The sequence below is a fragment of the Eptesicus fuscus genome, chromosome 5 (genome assembly GCF_027574615.1).
Source record: "Eptesicus fuscus isolate TK198812 chromosome 5, DD_ASM_mEF_20220401, whole genome shotgun sequence".
NCBI classification, from domain to species: Eukaryota; Metazoa; Chordata; class Mammalia; order Chiroptera; family Vespertilionidae; genus Eptesicus; species Eptesicus fuscus.
In genome coordinates this window covers 32,547,055-32,568,567 of record NC_072477.1, presented here as the reverse complement: position 1 = coordinate 32,568,567, position 21,513 = coordinate 32,547,055, and the positions used below count along the sequence as shown (strand labels likewise).

Sequence of the window (21,513 nt, the reverse complement as noted above, 5' to 3'; positions counted from 1 at the left end):
ATCGGTCATAGGGGAGAGTAGACAAAAACTGCTGGTGCCACGAGTGGGGAGAAGCACTCTGACTCGAAAACACAGCAGCAACCCAGGGTGTTCCTTGAAGAGGCGACTTCTTTGGTGCCCCCCGGGCCAGGGACCAGGGACGGCGCGTGTGTGCACGCCTTCTGCCTTTGCCACGCAGGGCCCGGTGGACAGAAACCACCGGCAAAGGAAGAGCCTTGTTAAATCTCGGCCATGGCTGTCTTAAGAACCAACCTTTCCTGCTCTTTGTGCAACAAGACACACCTCTCGAGGAAGGAGGCGGACAGGATTTCCATCATTGCTACTGCCCTATTTTAAAAAAAACACCCGTGTAATTACTCTCTGCAGGAAAGGCGCACAAACAGGATGGGCCCCGAGTTGAACCAGGATGAGCCATCCCTGTAAAGATTAGGAAAAGGAACCTCCCCGCCGGCTGCCCTCCTCCAGCCAGGGCCTCTCCCGGATGGCCAGGCAGAGTCACCAGCCCACCTTTCAGGGTGGGAGGGAGGGCGCGGGAGACCTCGCCGCTCGGGTTCCCTGGTTCCTCCTCCTCCTTCTCCTCCTCCTCCCCGCCTTCCAGCCGGACCCGAGCCTGGCTCCCGCGCCTCAGGTGCTTGCTGGCTAGGCTCAGAGCTCTTCCCTTTTCGGCCTGCACCTGGGTGGCCTCCCGCCGGCTCGCACCGGCAGACTCCGCGCGGCGGGGAGCGCGCAGGCAGGCGGGGTGAGCGCGCAGACGGGCGCGGGGCTCCCGGCGGTGTGCGCCCGGCCTCCGGTCCGCCGCTGGGCTGGCGGGGCGCGCGCCACGCCCCCGGAGTTCGAAAGGCGCGGGAGCCGGCGGGTTTCGGTGAACTTGGGAGCCCGGCGCCGAGAGGCTCCAGTCGGGGATGCGGCGGCAGCTGCTTCCTGGTTTACAGCTCGCCGAGTGGGGGAGAGCGTGAGCCCGCGGAGGCGGGGGCAGGAGCCGGAGCAGGAGCGAGAGGAGGCGGGGGCAAGAGACGCTGGGGCTGGAGCTCACCGGACGGGTCGCTCTGGCTCTCCGGGGAGAGGAGCCTCCCGGCTCCGGAGCAGGGGCGAGTCCCGTGCGAGACCCCGGGAAGCGCCGCGCGCTCGAGGCGGACGGTCGGACTCCCCCGGCCCGCGGCAAGCTCAGCGCCGGGCTCCCCTCCTTTCCACCTCACGAGGGAGAGAGGCCGGGAGGGAGGGGAGGGGAGGGTCCCGCGGGGAAGGCAGAATGGCCCGGCGAGGGGGACGCGGGCGCTGCGTTCCCCAGGAGCTGCCGCCACTCGTACCGCTGCCGCGAGGACTGGCCTGAGCAGGGGCTCCAGGCTTCCCCACTGCGAGCCAGGGCGGCCCCCCGGGGCCGGGGCAGCGGCGCCGGCATGTCGTCCGACACCATGAAGTTCAATGGCTACTTGAGGGTCCGCATCGGCGAGGCCGTGGGGCTGCAGCCCACCCGCTGGTCCCTGCGCCACTCGCTCTTCAAGAAGGGCTACCAGCTGCTGGACCCCTACCTGACCGTGAGCGTGGACCAGGTGCGCGTGGGCCAGACCAGCACCAAGCAGAAGACCAACAAGCCCACGTACAACGAGGAGTTCTGCGCCAATGTCACCGACGGCGGCCACCTGGAGCTGGCCGTCTTCCACGAGACGCCCCTGGGCTACGACCACTTCGTGGCCAACTGCACCCTGCAGTTCCACGAGCTGCTGCGCACCGCCGGCGCCTCGGACACCTTCGAGGGCTGGGTGAGTCGCTTGGGACCCCTCCTGGCTGTGTCCGCTTGACCTCCTCACCCCCCTCCATTTGTCAGAACTCGCGGGGGGCCCCGCTTTCCCATCGTCCCCCCTAAGCTCCGCGGAGGTGGGAATTCCCTCCAGACTTTGGTCCTTGCCCAGCTGGTGACGCGACCGCGGTGGGTGTGTGAGGGCGCAGGTGTGTCTCCAGGAAGCCGGTCTGGATACGGTCCCCTTTCGGGATGGCAGCTTGGGCTAACGGGATGGCGGGGCGGCGGGGGCAGGGGGGGTCACCCACCATCTGTCCCGACTTCGGGTGAGGCGCCCCAACTCCCCGCACGCGGTTAACACGCAGGAAAGGAAAGGAAAGTGTGATATGAAAGGGACTTGATTTGGGTAAAGTACTAGTACTTTAAGCGTTTCTCAGGAGAAAGCCATACATTCTCGCAAGTATTATTCATAGTGTTTATGGATACGTGTTGGCTCAGCGGCTCAGCCGTGCACACGTGTTTCAGCATGCAGATCCATTATATCCCAGAGATGCATAACCCGCACTGGCGGGGATTGGAGTACCTGGGTCTGCACTTTGGCAAAGTGTTATTGTCGAGCAGTTTTCCAAGGAGATGAGGTTCACAGGTGTTCGCAAGTAACGTCACTAGTTCAGTCTGGATCTGAAAGGTGGGAGTCCTGCCGTGTGCGTTTCTGCTGCTGGGGAGAGAGCAGCGGGAGCTCTTGGGAGTTTGTGGAGCCCGCCACACCTGCTGGCATTTCTGCGTATTGACCAGCAGCTACCCAGCAGCTACCCGCAACTCCCACTTGCCTCTGCTTTTCACATAGTTCCCATGAGGCAACACGTGTGCTGTAAATAAACTACATTTTCTAGAGCACTCTCCACAGTGCTAAGATGATTTTGCTTCTGAAGCCTCGTGCTGTCTTTGTGGTGCAGTGGTTATCTCTCCCGCTTTTGCGTGATGAGATGATAATTATAATGAAGCGGTCTCGTTGGGCAAAATGGAGTAAGCTGCGTGAAGACTCTCAGGGATCTAATGGTTTAAGTTATGGAGGGCGCCAGTGTTGAACCCAGAATGTGAAGCAGTGTTGAAAATCTGTTTGAAATTAACAAGTGGCGGAATCCGATGAGTAATAAGGAAGACTTATTTAGATATTTCTTTTACACCTTAAGGAACTGATCGTTTTGTTGTAGATTCTCTAAAATTACGAATGGCTTGTGGAGCTATCCTTCTTTTAAATAGATGTAAAACAAAACACCCATAATGACTGTTTAACCCTATCATCAAATTATATTGAGTTAATTTTCCTTCAGCCAACTTTATATGGAGTTTAAAAGTGCCCTGGAGAGGAATGGCTAAAATACAGACTGACATTTTATCCTGTGAGTTTCTGGATAGGAAATAGAGGTAAGCCTAGGAACCCATATGGAATTATTGAGTGGCGGATGAGGAGTTAGGCTGGGTAAAGCTCTGACTAGAGGAGGTAGGTTGTGAAGGATGGTGGTGCAGACTGGCCAATGGCCCGTAGAGGCATGTCTTCCCGGAGGGAGGTAGACTGGTCCTTCTTACTCTCAGTCTGCACATTTCAACCACTTGGGAAGCTTTTAAAACTCCCTACTTTTAAGTGCTCTAGATAAGCACCTCTGCCTGAGGGACCCCAGCATCGGTACTTTTACGCTTCCCGGGTAATTCGAATGTGCAGCTGAGGCTGAGAACCTGTGGCCTAAATGTAGATCAAAAGAAGAGAATTAGAAGGAGTGAGAGTGTAGGAAGCTTAGGTTACCCGACCAGGTGTAGGTGTGCAGAGCTGCTTATTGGCCCACCGGATGAACAAAGATTTAAATGTCAATTAAATGTCTATATCTACAATTAATTACAAATATAATTAATTATACTTAGATGTTTAATATAACCCACTGGTGGTGTTTTAGAAAACATGAGTGTTTGGTAGGGCAGGTCAGCATTTAAATGACCTTGAAACCAGTGATTTGTCATGCATTTATATTCAATTAGGGGGCAGAGATTTTTTTTTTTTTTTTTTAAGTTCTGGGTATTTTGAACCAACTTTGATGATAGCATAGATAGAATGGTTAGAGTGTTTCCTTTTTTTCATATTTTTTAAGAAAAATAATCTTAGGAAAGTGTTTGGCAACATTATGAATGCTTTTAAAGATTATATAAAGTTCTAAAGGTGGTTTTGAAGTTTAGAATTGCAAAAATACTTATTTATCTTTACTATATTAAATTGAAATGTGTAGTTTATTTGGACAGTTAAAAATGGAATAATCAAATTTACTCCACAATAAAGTTATGTTGCAATTGGAATTATAAATTGTTACTTTAAAAAAACCTAGCAACTTTGTTTTTGCTCGAGTATGTGAACAGATGAAAACAGAAGAAACCCTTATCATTAGCGTAAAACAAGAGTTGTTATGCTTTCTGACTTAATGTGTACTTTCTGAGTATCAAGGAGGTAATTTAAATTGATTTTAGTGTAAGTTTTGTGGATATTACCTTCTAAGCTTGATGAGAAAATGGGTTGTACCTGTTTTATGCGGTATATTCTTAATACCAAACAGTGCCTGACAGTCTTTTTTTAATCTAGATAAAACCTAAGGAGATGGGGATATAGTTAAAGAAGTTGTTAAGTGGAAATTCACAGTATTAAACACTTCAATTAGAAAGCTTCTCAAAAGACCTACGTTTCCACCTAAAACTAGAAAAGAAGAGCAAATTGAACCCAAAGTAAACAGAAAGAAGGAAATTGTAAAGATAGCAGAAGTCAGTGCAGTAGAAAATGGAAACAATAGAGAAAATCAATGAAACGAAGAGCTGGTTTTTTGAAAAAATTAATACAGTTGATGAACATCAAGCAGAATGATCAAGATAAAAGAAAAAAGAGAAGACACAAATTACCAATATTAGGCATGAGAGAACATCACTATAGGTCCTATAGATGTTAAAAAAAATATTTTGAACTATTTTAGGCCAGTAAATGCCGAGATATAGAGGATATGAACAAATTCCTTAAATGATACAAACTACCCAAACTCACTCAAATAACTTGAATGACTTTGTCTATTAAGGTAATTGAATTTGTAGTTGAAAACCTTCCAATTTGTAGTTGAAAACCTTCCACAATGCAAATTTAAGGTCCTCGTAGGCTTTATTGGTGAATTCTATCATACATTTAAGGAAGAAATGTTGTCAACTTGACACAAACTATTTCAGAAAATAGAAGGAAACACATCCCAACTCATTCCATGAAGCCAACATTACCCTTATACCAAAACCTGGTTAAAATATTAACAAAACAAACAAACAAACAAAAAAAACAACACTACAGACCAGTGTCCCTTGTGGACACATATATACAAATTCTTAAATCTTAGCAAATCAAATTCAACAATATAGCAAATGGGTAGTACACCATGACCTAATTGGGTTTATAACCAGGACAGCAATGTTGATTTACATATAAAAATCAATTCGTGCAATTCTTTATATTAACAGGATAAAAAAGGAGATGAATATGATCTTCTGTATAGATCATATTTAAAATCTATTAAAAATCAATGAATTGGACTTTATCAAAATTAAGAAGTATTGCTTTTCAAAAGCCACTTAGAAAATGAAAACACAAGCCATAGACTGGGAGAAAATATTTACAACATGTTAATCAGATAAGGAGTTGTAACACCAGTATATAGAAGAATTCTTACAACTCAATAATAATGAGAAAAATACACAATTATACAAAGATTTGAATAGGACCATCATTGACAAATAATACATTAAAAGATACTCAAAATCATTAGTTGTCAAGGAAATGCAAATTAAAACCAAAACCCGTCGTAAAGGCTAAAATTAAAAAGACTGTCCATCGAAGTGTTGGTGAGGAAATGGAGCAACTAGAACTTTCATATCCACTGTGAGAAATATAAAATGGTGCAGTCGTGTTGAAAAATGGTTTGGCAGTTTCTTAAAATGTTACACATACACCTACAGTATGACCTAGCTCAGTGGTCGGCAAACTCATTAGTCAACGGAGCGGCAAACTGAGGCTTGCAAGCCGCAGTTTGCCGACCACTGACCTAGCTACTCTTAAATATTTACTAAGAGTAATTAAAGCATTTATATAAAGACACGCACATGAATGTTTATAGCAGCTTTATTTGTAATAGCCCCCAAACTGGGAACAACTCAAATATTAGAGGACAGCTGAATATTTAAACAAATCGTGCATCCTAATACTAATTAGTAAAAAGTGATGAACTATTGATACCTGCAGCAATACTGATGAATCTCAAAATAATTATAATGAGGCAAAGAAGCCAGACAAAAAAGAGTATACACTGTATTTATACAAAATTCCAGGAAATGAAAACTAATGTGTAGTGGCAGGAAGCACATTGATGGTTGTCTGGGAATGGGAGGATGGAGATGAGGGTCGACTGGATTACAAAGGAGGCATAAGGAAACTTCTGAGGAAATGGAAGTATCCATTGTTTTGATTGTGGAGATCATTTCATAGTTATATACATATGTCCAAGCTCATCAAATACGTTCCCTTTTAAGAATGTGCATGTTATTGTATGACAGTTATACCTCAGTAAAGCTGAGGAGGAAAACTATGAGTAACTATTATCCCTCTTTTACGAAAAAGATGTTAAATAAATAAATGCATTAGATTTAAGCCAAGGTCGACTTAAAAACTGCATTGTCTTTTTAGTGCAGAAAATATTTATCAGAGTAGGAGCATAAAACAAAACCCAAAACAAATTCATTAAAGACAGTTTCTGATTTTTGGACACAGTGTTGTTTTCTAAATGATCCCTGTCAATTTTTTCTGCTTATTCTGGAACTTGTTTATTTTGCATAATTTCTTTACCTTCTGAAAACCGAAGTTGTGTCTTAAATTAAAACCTTTATCTGTCTTTCATATATTTGCTCATGATTTGCTGGCTTTCCAAATGGGGACCGGCATCTGATACTTAATGCAGAGCATGGGGACAGGGGTTGGGGGGAGGCAGGAGGAGCTGGAGGCTGCGTCATGGAAAGACCTTGGCATCCCCGCAGGAAGGAAGGACCTGCTTGGCGGGATCCCAGGCCCTTTTCCTGGTTCGGCCCTCTTGAAGACATTCCGTTCCCTGCAGCGCTGGGGGGCTGCTCTCTCCCAGCTTCTCCTCGAGGTACCGGGTAGCCTTGTCAGGTGAAGCAGCCAGGTTACCACTGGGCAGTCTTGGACTACCCTTCCCCGCGATTCCTGAATCCAGGTGCATACATTTATAGCATCAACATTCTGCTAGGTTCATTATCTAGCGCTTCCCTCTCTTTTGTGCTTTGTAGTGGTTATTTATTCTCACAGTTATTTTTTTTTTTTCTGAGCCAACTGGTGAGGCACGTCTAACACTGGTGGATCAAGTCAGTGTTTAAGGGAAAGATATATTTTAGCCTCTCCGGGAGGTTTATTCCAATGCACATGAGTTGTATTGGGTATATTGTTTCATCGTAGGAACTTCGCTGCACTGGGGCTGCTGCTTATCATGCAGGTTGTGGCTCAGATGTTTCCTCCTCAGAGAGCCTTTTCCTGACCATGTTAATTATCTTGCCAGCTTTCATTACACTCATTACTTCTGAGACCTGTCTGCTTATTGTACCTTTGTCCTTCAGAGTGTAAACATCTTGAGACTAGGGACCCTGGCTCTCTTATCCACCATTCAAGGTTCTAGCTCTAACATTGATTTGTTTTTTAGAGAGTTTAAGGGATGGGGGTCGGAGGTGAGACAGAGACAGAGACAGACATCAACTGGAGAGAGACACTTCGATTGGCTGCCTCCCACCCGCACCCTGACAGAGGCCAGGGATTGAACCTGCAACTGAGGTACCTGCCCTTGACAGGGAATCAAACCCATGATTCTTTGCTCAGCTGGCTGACACTCTAACCACTGAGCAAAACCGGCCAGGGCAAGAATGATTTTTTAAAATGTAATTTTGGGGCAAGTAAAGTGTAAGTACTTTGGGAACATCTTTCTTTAAACATTTTTTTTTGTTTGTCTTTGTAAAGGAAAGAAATGAAAATAATTGGGGAGTGACCAATAATTATGGTTATTGCAGTGTCCCTCTTTTACATCAATTAACGATGTACCAATATGTGCTTGAAAGGCTGGGCCAGATTTCTCTGCCCTTGGAATATGGTAATGGATTGAAAACTCTGTGTACGGGAAACTCCTTTTGTTTCATTTTAAAAGACTATGACTTAAAAACCCGTTAATATGTTCTAACTTTGTTCACTAGTAATTTGAGAGCCTGACATGTTAAATTAGGAGCAGCAAGAAAAAAGCATTAAAAGGCTGTACTGCAACCTCGGAGAGCTAATGAGGTTGGTGGGCAGAGTGTGTGAATCATTTTATCTTATGCAACTCTTAGCACAGTTTTGATACTTAGCAAGTGCTTAGAATGGTGACTAGTTGTGATAGTAAAAATACAGTACACTTTAATGAGCTGGGCAGCATTTGTTTAGATTAAGAGAGGTGCCTTGGGCTTCTGTAGTCTCTTTTCTATTTTATAAAACAATTGACTAGATCAGGTTCCCTTTTTGTGTTGACTGCTTAGCTCCATGTTATTAGAATATGATGAAAATGAGGCCTGAGTGGAAACTCAGTACTGATCTCCTCTTTTTCACTCTTATCATGGCTGTATCTAAAGTGATCTTTCTCAGTGGCCAAGCCGACAGGCATTACTTAACCGCTCAGTGGTTCCCCACTGCTGCAGATAAAGCACAGCTCATCAAATGGTATAGAATGTTCTCCATGATCTGGCCCTTGGCTTTCTCTCGAGCCTTCTTCTAACCCACACTGAGCTCCAGGCACCGTGAGCATCTCTCAGGTCTGCCAGGCTCACATTGCTAATTCTCACCTGTGCTTCATTGTGGCATCACTTACCCAGAAAACTCCCGGACGTGTCAAGCCTGGGTCTGGTCCTCCTCCTTGGAATTCCCTCAGCATCCTGAGATCCCCACAGTCCACGCTCCCCTCCATCCTGAAGGAATGGACGTATGAATGGATTGGGCTCTCATGGGAGTGTGTGATATTGGTCAGAGGGAGTTCAGGATGTAATAATATGGGCAGTGCACTGATTCGTCCCCTCAGCTTCTGGGGTAGCTACTCTCACAGAGTCTTGCATGTTTTTGCATGAAATGCCAAGCCCTGGTGAGCTTTCGTCCACCACTGAGCATGACCTGTGTCCTGGGCCTGTGCTCTGCCCTGGGAGGCAAAGTGAACAAGATGGACATAATCCCTTCCTTTATAGACCTCGTAGTTCCAGGAGTGAGGTAGATTGGGGGGTTGGGACAATAACCAGGAGATTATAGAACAGAAGTAAGTACTGAGATACCGCTGAGCACCTGGTTTGAGGAGACCAGAGACATTTTCCTGGAGAGGGGAAATAGCTGATTTTTAAGGCCCCAGCATAGATAGCCACAGGCCGGCTTTATTTAAATGCCTGTGGAAAATCATTCCTCAAAAGAAGGAAAGGAACTTCTGATGCAATAATGCTTTCCCAGAGAGACATCACAGGTGCCCTTTTGAAAGGTAAAGGCTCCTGACCCACGGAAATGTTTCCATGGTTGGAAAGTTTGGGAGGGGATTACGTTGTAATCAGATGGCCCTTGCAAGCAGATGGCCTGAGAGAACATTTGAGTCCCAAAGGCAGAAAGCAGTAACACACTAGGTGAACCAACTCACACCCTGTGCTTTGTACAGATCATAAAGGACTCACAGGTACCGAAGCAGGAGGGTCACCTACTTCAGAACAACCACAAAGCCGGGTAGCTCTTAGGCCCCTGGACAGCCTGCAGATGTAGTCATTTGGCAGAGGTGTTTTTAATATTGAATTTGAAGGCATTTAGTTCTTAGGTGCTTCAGTTTGTCACAGACCACACCACTCCCTATTATAAACCCTTCCTTTTGACTCATTACATGCTCGGAGGTTTTGGAGTTTTTGTTTTTTTTTGAGACCTACTATAGCTCCAGCCTTAGTTTTCGGTGTGGGAACCAAAACTTCAGCTAAAGCAGAACTGTCGCCTTAGCTCACGTGATTTGTGACAGATGGATACACACACACACACACACACACACACACACACTCAACATCTACATACATATGTAGATAGACTTATTTAGATATATTTATATATCTTTATTCATTTATAATTACATTCCATTAGATGTATGTATATTTAGATATTTATGTATCTACAATTTTAGAGCAAGCTGGCTTATTATTATCCTATCTAATAAAAGGGAAATATGCAAGTTAACCATCACTCCATCACAAAGATGGCGGTGCCCATAGTCACAAGATGGCGGCGCCCAGTCCTCTCAGCCCCGCTGGAGTCCCCCAGTCCTGGGGGGGTGGCTGCTGGGAGTGGGCAGCATGAGCGGCCTGGCAGAAAGCTTGCTTCAGCGACAAGGCAAGCGTTCTGCGCCCAGCCACGGATGGGCCTCTGGGCCGCGGAGAGCCTCTGGGCAGTAGGAGAAGAGTGGCCAGGCCCCACAGAGAGCTACTGGCGCACGGATTCATGTGCAGGGCTACTAGTCCTATATAATAAAAGGCTAATATGCAAATTGACCAAACGGCGGAACAACCGGTCGCTATGATGCACACTGACCACCAGGGGGAAGACGCTCAATGCAGAAGCTGCCCCCTAGTGGTCAGTGTGCTCCCACAGGGGGAGTACTGCTCAGCCAGAAGCACTGAGTTGGGCTTATGGCTGGCCAGCGCAGTGGCAATGGGAGCCTCTCCTGCCTCCGTGCTAAGTCATCAGTCAGACATCCCCCAAGGGCTCCTGGACTGCGAGAGGGCACAGGCTAGGCTGAGGGACGCCCCCCTGAGTGCACGAATTTCATGCACCAGGCCTCTAGTTAAATATATGGGGAGTTAACTGCAAATTAGTATTGTATTAAGTACTAATTTTTTTAAAAAAAATCTCTCTTTGTATTTCATTATACAATGCCCAGCAATATGTAAGTGCTTTGTCATCATGGGAGTAAGGAGAGCTGGGTTCAAGGTGTGACTTTGCTGGAGCACTTTCCTTCCCCGGAGCACAGCCCATTCCTTCCTCTTCCCCTTCTTCTTCCCTCTCAGGAGTACATCTCCTAAACTCCAAGCGTCCCCACCAGATTGCAACCAGGGGAGCAATGGGCAGCAATAGCTCCTCCCAGGCTAACCTGCTGAACCTGTCTCCAAGGCCCCCTTTCTCCGACTTTTCAGTGAGCCCATAGCATCTCCCCCTAGGCTCTCTTCTGTTGCTTCTTCTGTCCTAAGCCCTTCCTTGATTCACTGTCCCGAGCTTTAATAAATGTACTCCAAGTTAAAAAAATAAAAAGGTGTGGCTTTGCCACCTATCGCCTGTGACTTTAGGCAAGCCCAGACTGGCAAGGTCTCAGTTCCCTGCTTTATATCACGAGGGGGTTGCACTAGCATATATCTGAGGACCTCCCATCTCTAAAGCCTCGGCCTCCACGTTTTAGGCAATTGCATCATTTCTTCTCTTTTACAGTAATTGGTTTGGTTTTTTAAGTAGTCAAAATGAACTATGTCTTATCAAAGTTATTAACTCCCAAGAATTAAATTGGTCTAAATCTAAATTTCTCAGGCTTAGAGAGGACTTAGCTCAGGTCTAAATAACTTTTAGCGTCCATAGTGATGTTGATGCTGTTTCCTTGGCTTAGAATCCAACTTAAGGAATTACAGGGGGTCCTCATTTTAAGTCATGCAGCTATATTTTTTGATTTGCGCTAATGGGCTCCTTGTTCTATGGGGATGGCTGTAAGTCACGTGAGAGAGACTGAGAATCCCACTGTTTGAGCTTTTGCTAGAAGCCATTCTCACTAGCGCTGTAATTAATGCTTTGTAGACACGAAGTGTCTGTAGCCACCTTTTACATATCCACCCTAGATGATGACAAATACTATAAATCACTTGTAGAACAGACATTTTAATTAAACAGAGGAATGAGCCCAAGGCTATTGGCTATCTAGTGTTTAAGTGCTATGCTGAAGAATTTCATGAGATGGGAAATTGTTGTTGAGAATGATGTTGCTATCCAGGGAGACTGATCAGAATTACTATGTTCGTGTATTTCTCTGTGGCATCAGTAAGTTAGTAGTGATTGTCAAAGCACACAGGACTTTTTAGTAGAAAGACCACTTTAGTAGAAAGACTCACTATCAGTGCTTTTGTAATGTACTGTCTTCTAGAAAGTTCCTTTGAGTTTTCATAAGTTTTATCCTGTACACCTTTGACCTTATAGGGAGATGTTTGGTTTGTGCTTATGGTAAAAAAAAAAAAAAAAAAAAAAAAAAAAGACAATTGACAGAGAATAGAACCATTCATGGCCACCACAAGCCCCTCGTAATTACACTAATAAACTCAGTCTAATGGGGACAGAGTGAGCATGTTCTAGACATAGCCTCTGTTCTCCAAGTGCTTAAACCCAAACCACAACGCTGCATGTTCCTTTGAAAGTCATACTTGCCCCTTGTACTTGCATAGCACTCTTCCTACACCTCTCTCATAGCACTTAAATATGATGCCGTGCCTCCGTCCTCACACTGGACTTTGGTGTTCTTGTCTGTGATGTCAGAGTGGGGTCAGCCTGAGCTCTGTAGCCCCTTCCAGCACCCGTGTTCTATGGTTCTGGTTCTGGTTCCTTTGGTTAATGAAAACTCTGCTCCCTTGTGAAATAGTTGCTGGAGACTGTTCTGCTGATGCTCAGATTTGTTCTCGTCACTGAAATTAGTATTTCTGGAAGAGTGCACAAAAGTCATAAATATAGTAGCATAATTCCCTAAACAGAATGCATTTGTTAATCTGGGAGCCATGGAGCTCTTCAGTGCTTTATTAGACATGATCACTGTTCCATCGCAGTACAGAAGAGTTGAGAACAGGTTCTCAGCAGAAGCAGTGCTTCCGAGAAGGGCTTTTGAGTGCGGGACCCATTTAGTGATGATGACAGCGATGGTCTGTATCTAGGAAAGTGCACTACATGCATATGGACAATGTGCTGGGAACAGCGTCACCAGAGGGGTGGTCCCTGAGGCCTGGCGTGAACCCGGGGCCTCGGGTTAAGAAACACCAACTGAGAGAGAGGTGTCAAAAAGAAGGACTCTTAATTTCTGACTCCCCGGACATGGTTCTACCATTTCCCCCTGTATTGGAGGACATTTTCACTGCCGCTAACCATGGAAGACAAACAGTAGGAAGGGGGAGCTATGAATTTTAGAGAAAACGATGTGTTTAAAAATGTATTCTCACTTCTGGATCCTGGCGAAGTATACCAAATGATGACCCATTTTGGGACCTTTTGAGTTTGTTATTTAGGTATTTTCAAAAGCCTCTATTTTTGTAGGCGTTTCTTTGAGGTTTGCAGTAGATGAAAAGTTAAAAAAACACACACAACCAAAAAACTAGGACAGTTTGAGTGACCTTGGCTTGGTACCTTTTGTTAATATAAAATTTTTCCCTATAAAAAAGAGACAGGATTTATCTGTACTGGGCATTATGGTGCACACTGGGTTAGTCCACAGCAAAATGATGAAACCTGTGATGCTTGTCTGCTCCTCTTGCCCTGTGACCCCTGGTCTCCTATGGCCTGGGTCCCTTGACCCCACAAGATTTTCTGATCCTCTCTTGAGTTCCAGCTCATCTTGCCAATGGAAAACAACCTGATCATGGTAGAAACAGCTGAATGGAGGTTTGCCGCAGCACAGCCCTCTAGCTAGCCAGAGGTGACGCTAGAATCTAGCTCTCCGGACTTCGGCCCAAGCTGTTTTCTGGATGCCCCTCAGTGTGTGGCAGAGGCAGCAGGAACGGCATTCATAGTTTTTTATTGAGTGCCTGCTGTGTGCCCGATTCCATTCTAGGTGTAACAGATAGGGCAAGAGAACAAGACACTCAGAATCTACCCTAGCATGGAGAGGTACATAATCAAGCAAGCAGGGGATTGCAAAAATATCAAATGGCGGTTAGATGCTAATGGAGAATTAACACAGGGGGATGTGATAGAGTGGACAGAGAGGGACTCTCAGAGGAGGTGACATTTCAGTTGAGACCTGAGAGACAAGTAGCCACCATATGAAGATTAGAGAAAGGGCATCCCCTGCAGAGGGAACAGCTAAGGCAAAGGCCCGGAGGTTGGAGCAAGCTTGACATGTGGAGACACAAACAGAAGGATTGGGAAAAGGGTAGACTGGGTGTGTGTTGGCGAGTTCGTGACATCACCCCAGCTCGGCTACAATGAGCGAGTCCCTTGATCTCTGACTATTTTCTCCTCTGGAAAATGGTACTAATGTTAGTACCTCATAGGATTGGTGTGAAGATTAGATTGACTACATTAAACGTGCCCAGCACAAAATAGGCCCTCAAGAAATGGTCGTTTGGGTTACTTTTACTCTCCCAAGGAAATTCGTATTTTGACAAGGGCCTTTGGAAAACAATCATATTGGCCAAAGAAAGCCGTTCATAAGGTTGCATCGTAGACAATGGGGGTGGTGATGTAAAAGTCTCCTGGGGATGGGGTAGGGTCCAGTCTTATTGGTGCCCCTCAGATGATATAGAAGCGTCTGTTTACATTCTGCCTCTTTCAGCACCATATTTTCGAAAGAGAGAATAGAGGAAAGGAAACAAAGACCAGGAAATTTGTTTCCAATTTTTGAATGATATATTTGTTTTCTATAGACTCATAAGTATTAGTGGAAAGTTTCAATATTTAGAGGAATAGGATAATTATAATAATTGATAGGGCCCGAAAGTGTTTGTTTGTTTTTACAAAACTATAAATTATGGATGAGAATTAAAAACATGGTGCCAATCATCATAAAGGAAATAAAACCTCAAAAAATTAAGAATAACTACATAGAGTTGATTCTTGTTTACTACTGAAAGCTTGTTTACTTTATTGACTATAATTTTGTGAATTAACTCTGGATAATTTTGCCTATTTTGAGCAATTTTGTATAATGCCTATTTTGGCATCTTGCTGATTTCCAGAATATTTCTGATCTCCCCTTCAATATCCATTTGTCCGTGTGTACTGTAAAAAGACACACTAGCATTTGCCTAAGTCACATAAACTAGGATGTAGAATCTGCAATTACAGAGTAATAGTACACAAATACAGGCTTTGAGGAATATTTATTGGACGACTACCATAATTATCAGAGCATCATAGTGTGATGGTTGGGTGTCAGCCAGATTGGGCCTCAACTATTAGGTCTGCCTCTCATTAGCAGAGGTCATTTAACTTCTGCCAGTCCCGACTTTCTCATCATAACATAGTCCCTACCTCATAGGGTTATGTGAGAATACAGCGAAGAATTATGTAAACCGTCTAGCACAGTGTATGACACATACTGCTGCAGAAAGATTATCATCATTGTCACCACCACCATCACTCTACCCCAGTACTTAAATATGAAGTCATGGGCCCAGCCTTTTCTGAAATGAACTCTGAAAACAGTAAGATATTTATTCACATACAATTTTAGAGTTTTTAATTTTAGAGAAGAGTTTAGAGTTTTTTAATATTAGAAACTTTCCTAAGAGGTTTATGAGTTCAGCCTTCTTGTTTTTGCTTTTTATTTGAGACTAGAGGCCCAGTGCACAAAATTTGTGCATGGGGTAGGGGGGTCCCTCAGCCTGGCCTGCACCCTCTCCAATCTGGGACCCCTTGGGGGATTGGGCCTAAACCGGTAGTCGGACATCCCTTTCACAATCCGGGACTGCTGGCTCCTAACCGCTTGCCTGCCTGCCTGCCTGCCTGCCTGCCTGCCTGATTGCCACCTAACTGCCCTCCCTGCTGGCCTGATTGCCCCCAACTGCCTTCCCCTGCCAGCCTGATCGCCCCCAACTGCCCTCCCCTGCTGGCCTGATCTCCCCCAACTGCTCTACCCTGCTGGCCCGATCGCCCCTAACTGCCTCTGCCTTGGCCCCCGCCACCATGGCTTTGTCCGGAAGGAAGGCAGGACAACTGGAAGATGTCCAGTCGACCCGGTCTAATTAGCATATTACCCTTTTATTAGTATAGATTCTGGAGTGTAAATCAGTAGGATGGTTACTGGTAGAAGAGGAGATGGTTTGCTTTCCCTAGAAGAATAGGGGTTTGGGGTGAATTCTACACGTATGTCCATTCGGTTTTGCAAGGAATATGTGGAAATGAAGTTGGAGTCACTATAGCTATAGTGTTGGCCAAAGTTAGTTTATGGAAAACCTTGAAATTGAGTATTGGTTTGTTCATATGATATTGGACAGAGATTCTGAGTTAGTGTGTATAACCAACGAGAAAGAAGTAAAGTTACATTATGCAGTTGCAAAGGATTTCAAAAATAGTTCATCTTTTAGATGAAAAAGCTGAAGTGGGCACTTTTATTGATGCAGTTAAGGGAAATGATGGTAGATGGCCTCTTTCAATTGGCATTAAAAGATGTTTCCTCAATTTAAGTCTGAGCATCTAATCATTGAATATGAATTATTATCATGCTTCCAAAAAGAAAAACTATAGTTTTAAAAGTGCATCATTTGAACTTGTAGACTTATGGATAAAATCAAGGGCACCAACAATTTTGACTTGGTTTGCAGGAAACATGAAGGTTTCCCCTCTATATTGACTTATCTTAAAGCTAATTACTTCTAATTTTAACTGTTGACTGGGTACTTGTTTTGGGTTCTAGATCTTTCACAGTGGTCAAGTTAGAGGTTATCTGAAGTATACATATTTAATTTTTCAGAAGAACAGTTTCCTTTGCTCTATAGTAAGGCCCAGCAGTGTCTGCAATGATGTTGAGCACAGCCTTGGTTTGGGTTGTTCAGAAGTCTTGGTTAGCTCTTGGGCTATGAGGAGAATATATCTTTCAATCTCCGTGCTGGGCCTCCTCACCTTCTTGTCATGCACATCCTGTACCTGGGTTGTGGTTGCATTGATCTGCCGGGGCACTGTTGTTGCAGAAGTCTGGGGGTGAATGAGAATGTGTCCGTGGGTGTCTGCCCTCCTTTCAGCCTGACCTGCTGCTTTCAGCCCAGGGGTACTGCTCTCTGTGTGAGCATTAGGGACCCTCCGCCTCCCCCAGCCCCTGGCAAAGTGCCCTGCACATGGTAGGATTCAGGAAACATTTGAAGAATGAAGAAATCCCTCACTGTTTTCATGTCTTGAGTCTGCTCAGGATTCAAACACTGTCATCCACTTTTGCTAAAAGATTTTCTCTTTATAAAATTTATATTTCAGATATAGAAAGTAATACTCGTGTGTGTGTGTGTGTGTGTGTGTGTGTGTGTGTGTGAGAGAGAGAGAGAGAGAGAGAGAGAGAGAGAGAGGGAGAGAGAGTTAAAAGTAGCTTAGAGAGAATGAATATGCTAGAGTGGTTTTTATTCTCTTGATTTAAATAACTATAAAATGTGTGTGAAAGGACCAGTTGAATCCCAGGTTCCCCAAACAAAATGTTAACTCTTATTTAGATGGTAAGAGGTGCTTTTCAAAATAGGAAAATCTGAGAGACTTACCCTCCTGGCACACCAGAGGTCAGGAATATTAATGACAGTCTGCCCTTGGGAGGAACAAGATACCAGCAGCGAGGGGCATAAACCCGATCATGGTTTCACTGTGACCTTGAAGTGGGAGTTGCCATTTAAGCTTATTTTCCTCAAAATATCCTGTTCTGGCAAAAATAAGTGATTCCTGCGTTGCCTCCTTAGGACTCCAGTGTGCATTTTTCTCTCTGAACTGAGTTTCTAATGGCTCATTGTCGACTCCTTCTGCTGTAATTTGGTCCTATTGAACTTGTGTATGTAGGATTTTGTTTTAAAGCAGGAAAAATAATGATTCTGAAAAATTGTTCCCATCAAGATAGCAAATATCTTTCCATTAATATTATTTCCATTTATATCTTGAAGTCAAATTCCCCGAGTGATAATTCTGCTTCAATGACACATTAAAAAAGAAGAAGCCAACTGACAGAATTGGAAGAAAAAAATAGTGGTCTCACCACTCTCCTCAACCCCTGGTCCTCTAACACTGCCCTCCCCGCATCTTACTCTGCAGGCCCCAAACGTCCTTACTTGTTTTCTACTCGGGCCGCTGGGCCGTTATTTGGAAGAGCTGAGGTTAGAGTGTGAGTTATAACCAGGGGGAGCTGGTGTCCTAGCACTCACAGTGTTCTCTGTGAGCAAGTGCACTAGTCTTCCCGGAGCACAGACGCTGACAAGTGTGCGCTTCCTGCTCCCACCTGGGGCAGGTCCTGCAGGCCGTCTTCCGATGAGGGGAACTGCCTGTTCAGGCTCAGTCCTCCACCTGCGTGGTCTGGGTCCCCTCTGTGTCCTCCCTGGGTCACGTGTTCCCTTTCCAGTACCTTCATCCTCTCCCTTCCTCTGGCACCTTCCCTTCAGAAACAGACCCGGATCTCTCCAAACACTCGTGTCCCCAGCTCCACTGCACAAACCCTTCCCTTTTGAAGTGAGGCTCAGTTTCTCCCCTTTCCTTCTCAGATGCTCCCCCAAAGAGCTGTCTGCATCTGTCCTCCCCCCCCCCCCCACCCGGCCCCGCCTGTCATTCTTCTCCCCAATGCAGGCCGGCTTCAGCCTCCATCACTGTGTGAACACGGCTCCTGCAAACCCAGGAATGACCATGTATTCCTACCACTTATCTGTCTTGTTTGCTGCTGCATTCTCTTTGAGACAGTTTGCTCCCCTGCTTTTCTGTTACTTTAGCAACTTCTTGGATTTTTTGTTTGTTTGTTTGTTTGTTTTTGGTGTGTGTACCTCATCTCTCAATCTCCTTAAATATTGGTGTTTCCTGGGCTTTTGTCCTTATATTGTTGTCTCTCTCATTCCAGATGTCTTATCTGTTCTCCTGGTCTCAACCATATAGCACACATGCTAAGGACTTCCAAAGTGTGTCTCCCACCTTTGTCCCTGAGCCCGATGCTTGCTTCTAGGACTGGGGCATGCTCAAGGCAAAGGGCTTTCTACTCCATCTCCTCCAATCCTTACAACAGCCTGTGAGGGATGAGCAGCTACCACAGTGCCTGCCTTTCCTACCGGAGCAAATTGTGGCTTGGGGAGGTCCAAGAACATGTCCAAGGTCTCACGTCTTATATGCTTGCTGGACAGACCTACTTGGAACTCCTTCGGGCATCTCTAAGTCAATCTTGTCCATAATTCAATACTACATCTTTACCCCAACCTGCTCCTCTGCCCATTTTCCCAGGCAGCACTGGTCTCACCTTTGTCCTAGGCATTCTTGTGGAATTTTCTATCTCCTTTCAGCTCTTTCCCCATTTCAGTTCATTGTTAAGTCCTGCTGAATTGGCTTGCAAAATACTTCCTGAGTCAATTTCCCCCCATCAGCACCATACTTGTTCAGGCCCTTATCATATAGATGGATTATTACAATAGCCTTGGAACTGGTCTTCCTCCCTCAAACCCACCCTCCGCAGAGCTGCCTGGACGAACTGTCTAAAGCTCAACCCTAACCTTCCTCCTGCTAGAAATCTTTCCAAAGCTTCCCTAGCCTACAGAGGTCAGGCTCCTTGGGAAGATTTGCGGTAGTCTGGCCCTTGCCTACCTCCCCCATTTCATCTCCCACCTCCCCTTGTCTCTCAGTTCATCATCTAGGCACAAATGAGCAACTCAGGCTTTCTTGCTTCTGCTCGTGACTAATTGCCTTCACTTACAGTAGCTATTTGGGGGAGGAGAGCAGATAATCCTTTGTACAAAGGACTTGTTATTAATATTGGAAAAGAAAGGGGTGAAGGAAGTTGTATAGCACAGGTATGTCACTCTCCATGTAACTACAGAGAGGCCTGAGCACGCACATGCACATCCCCACACACACTCCCATGGGTCAGTTCACAGCAGTCCTGAGTACCTGCAATGGCCAGAGACTGTGTTAGGTGCTAGGGGTGCAAAGCTTAAGGAGCTTACCCTATGGGGGGGGGGGGGGGGGAGATGGCACAAGCCCACTCTTCCATCATAGGGTAGTTGAGTTTAGAATAGAAATATGTGCAGGATGGTAGGGGATTGTGAGTATAGGGAATTCAGGGAGGACTTCCTAGAAGAGGTAATATTCAAATTAAAGCTTCAGGAAAAATCAGTATTCACCAAGTTTAAAGTGGCACAAACTCCTTTCCCTGTTCCCCCTTGAGGATTTGTATTTTTTTCCATGGAATTTTACCCACGTGGGTCATTTTACATAGGGATCACAACACTTAAGTACCTTTCAAAAGCAAACTGTACCTGGTTCATACCATTGGCAGGAACTTGCTTTATGAGGGCGGGGAGATTGTCTTGGTCTCTGTTTATTCCCTGTGCAGGGATAGGTGCTGAATAAATGGTTGACCTGGATGCCTTGAGGTGACGGGTGAGAAAGGGTTCTTCTCTCTTCCCCAGAGGTGTTGAAAGTCAGTGTGATACTTGAGGCTTGGGTGGGGGCGGCGCTGTGAGGTTCTAGGCCTGGTGGCCTGCCTCTGTAGTGTAACTGGGCTATCTCATGGGAGGGGCAGAGTATAGTCTAGATGCCCAACTCTGTTCTGAACACAAGTGCCAAACTCATTTGCAGGTGAAGGGAGTGCCCGTTTAAAGGCCAAACTGGTAATTAAATTCAAGCAGAGGGATGGTGAAGGTGGAGCTAACTCATTTATTAGCATATAATATGATCAACCTAACTCACATAAATGTAGATTGCTGTGGTTTGTCCTTTTCTAACTGCAAAAAAAAGCTTTGGAGAGAGGCTCTTGGTTATGAGTTTGTCCATGAGCTTGAAGATCTCAAAATGCCAGAATATGTCATATCTGTAGGCTTTAACCTTTAGTTAATTACAGACTTTTATCTCTGTAGATGTGAAGTTAATGATGATCTTGGTTTGGGCTCTGAATGCTCTGCCCAGACCCCTGCTCCATAGGGCTTCGTCACTGCCTGTTGTTGGTGTGAAGCCTCTGTTTTCTCAGAGGCCTATTTCCACCAGCAGCATCGCACCGTAAGTGTTTCCACAGGAACTGCCCTCTGCCAGTGCCATTGTTGTGGCTGTATGGCAGAGCCCACAGGGCGGAGGTGTTTTAGCCCTCATTGAGCATGCGACAGATCTTTCCATCTCTCACTGCAAACTTTCCAGTGTGTTCTGGTCCACCGCGGAGTCTTCAAACCAGTTTTACTGATTACCATATGAAAACTGGTAATGAGATATCTTATATAGTCCGTTGAAGACCGGCATCAAGGAGGGTAATTTAGTGTTTAACATGAGACAATGCCATGTAGAAGGCATTGAGATAGAACTGGGTGTAGCATCGCTGCTAAGACAGCCAGAGAAGCATACCTATGAGTAAGGCAATTTTGCCCCTCTCACCTTCTCCATGGACCAACAGATATTGTTCCAAATGAATTACTTGGTTCATTGATTCTTCTCACACAGATTTCTTGCTTTTACTTTTTCCCGAGTGTTTGCAGGATGGCCTGGCATAGTCACCTGTAAACTAGACTTCATGTCACTGCCAGGTTGTCATTACAGTGGAACAATTGCCAAAGTGATCTCGTTATCTGGGTTGATAAGTCAGAGGAATGGCTTGGAGGCTAGTGTCCTGTCTGGAGAAAGGTTTACTATAACTCCTATTAAGAAATGAATGAATCTCAAATGATTAAACCCCAAGTGAGAGAGCTTCCAAAAGAATGGTCCTGAAGAAAAAACAGCTTGTTGAAAAAGAAGACAC

General features: G+C 45.3%; 1 protein-coding gene across 1 annotated transcript in view; it reads left to right on the top strand.

The window, feature by feature from the left end:
* Positions 1 to 1,006: 1,006 nt before the first annotated feature.
* PRKCH (protein kinase C eta) overlaps positions 1,007 to 21,513 on the top strand; it is a 221,949-nt gene continuing 201,442 nt past the window's right edge. The window contains exon 1 of the mRNA XM_008138975.3: positions 1,007 to 1,760. Coding sequence (XP_008137197.1) covers positions 1,398 to 1,760 — 363 coding nt within the window. The 5' untranslated portion in view covers positions 1,007 to 1,397. The remainder of the gene's footprint in view (positions 1,761 to 21,513) is intronic.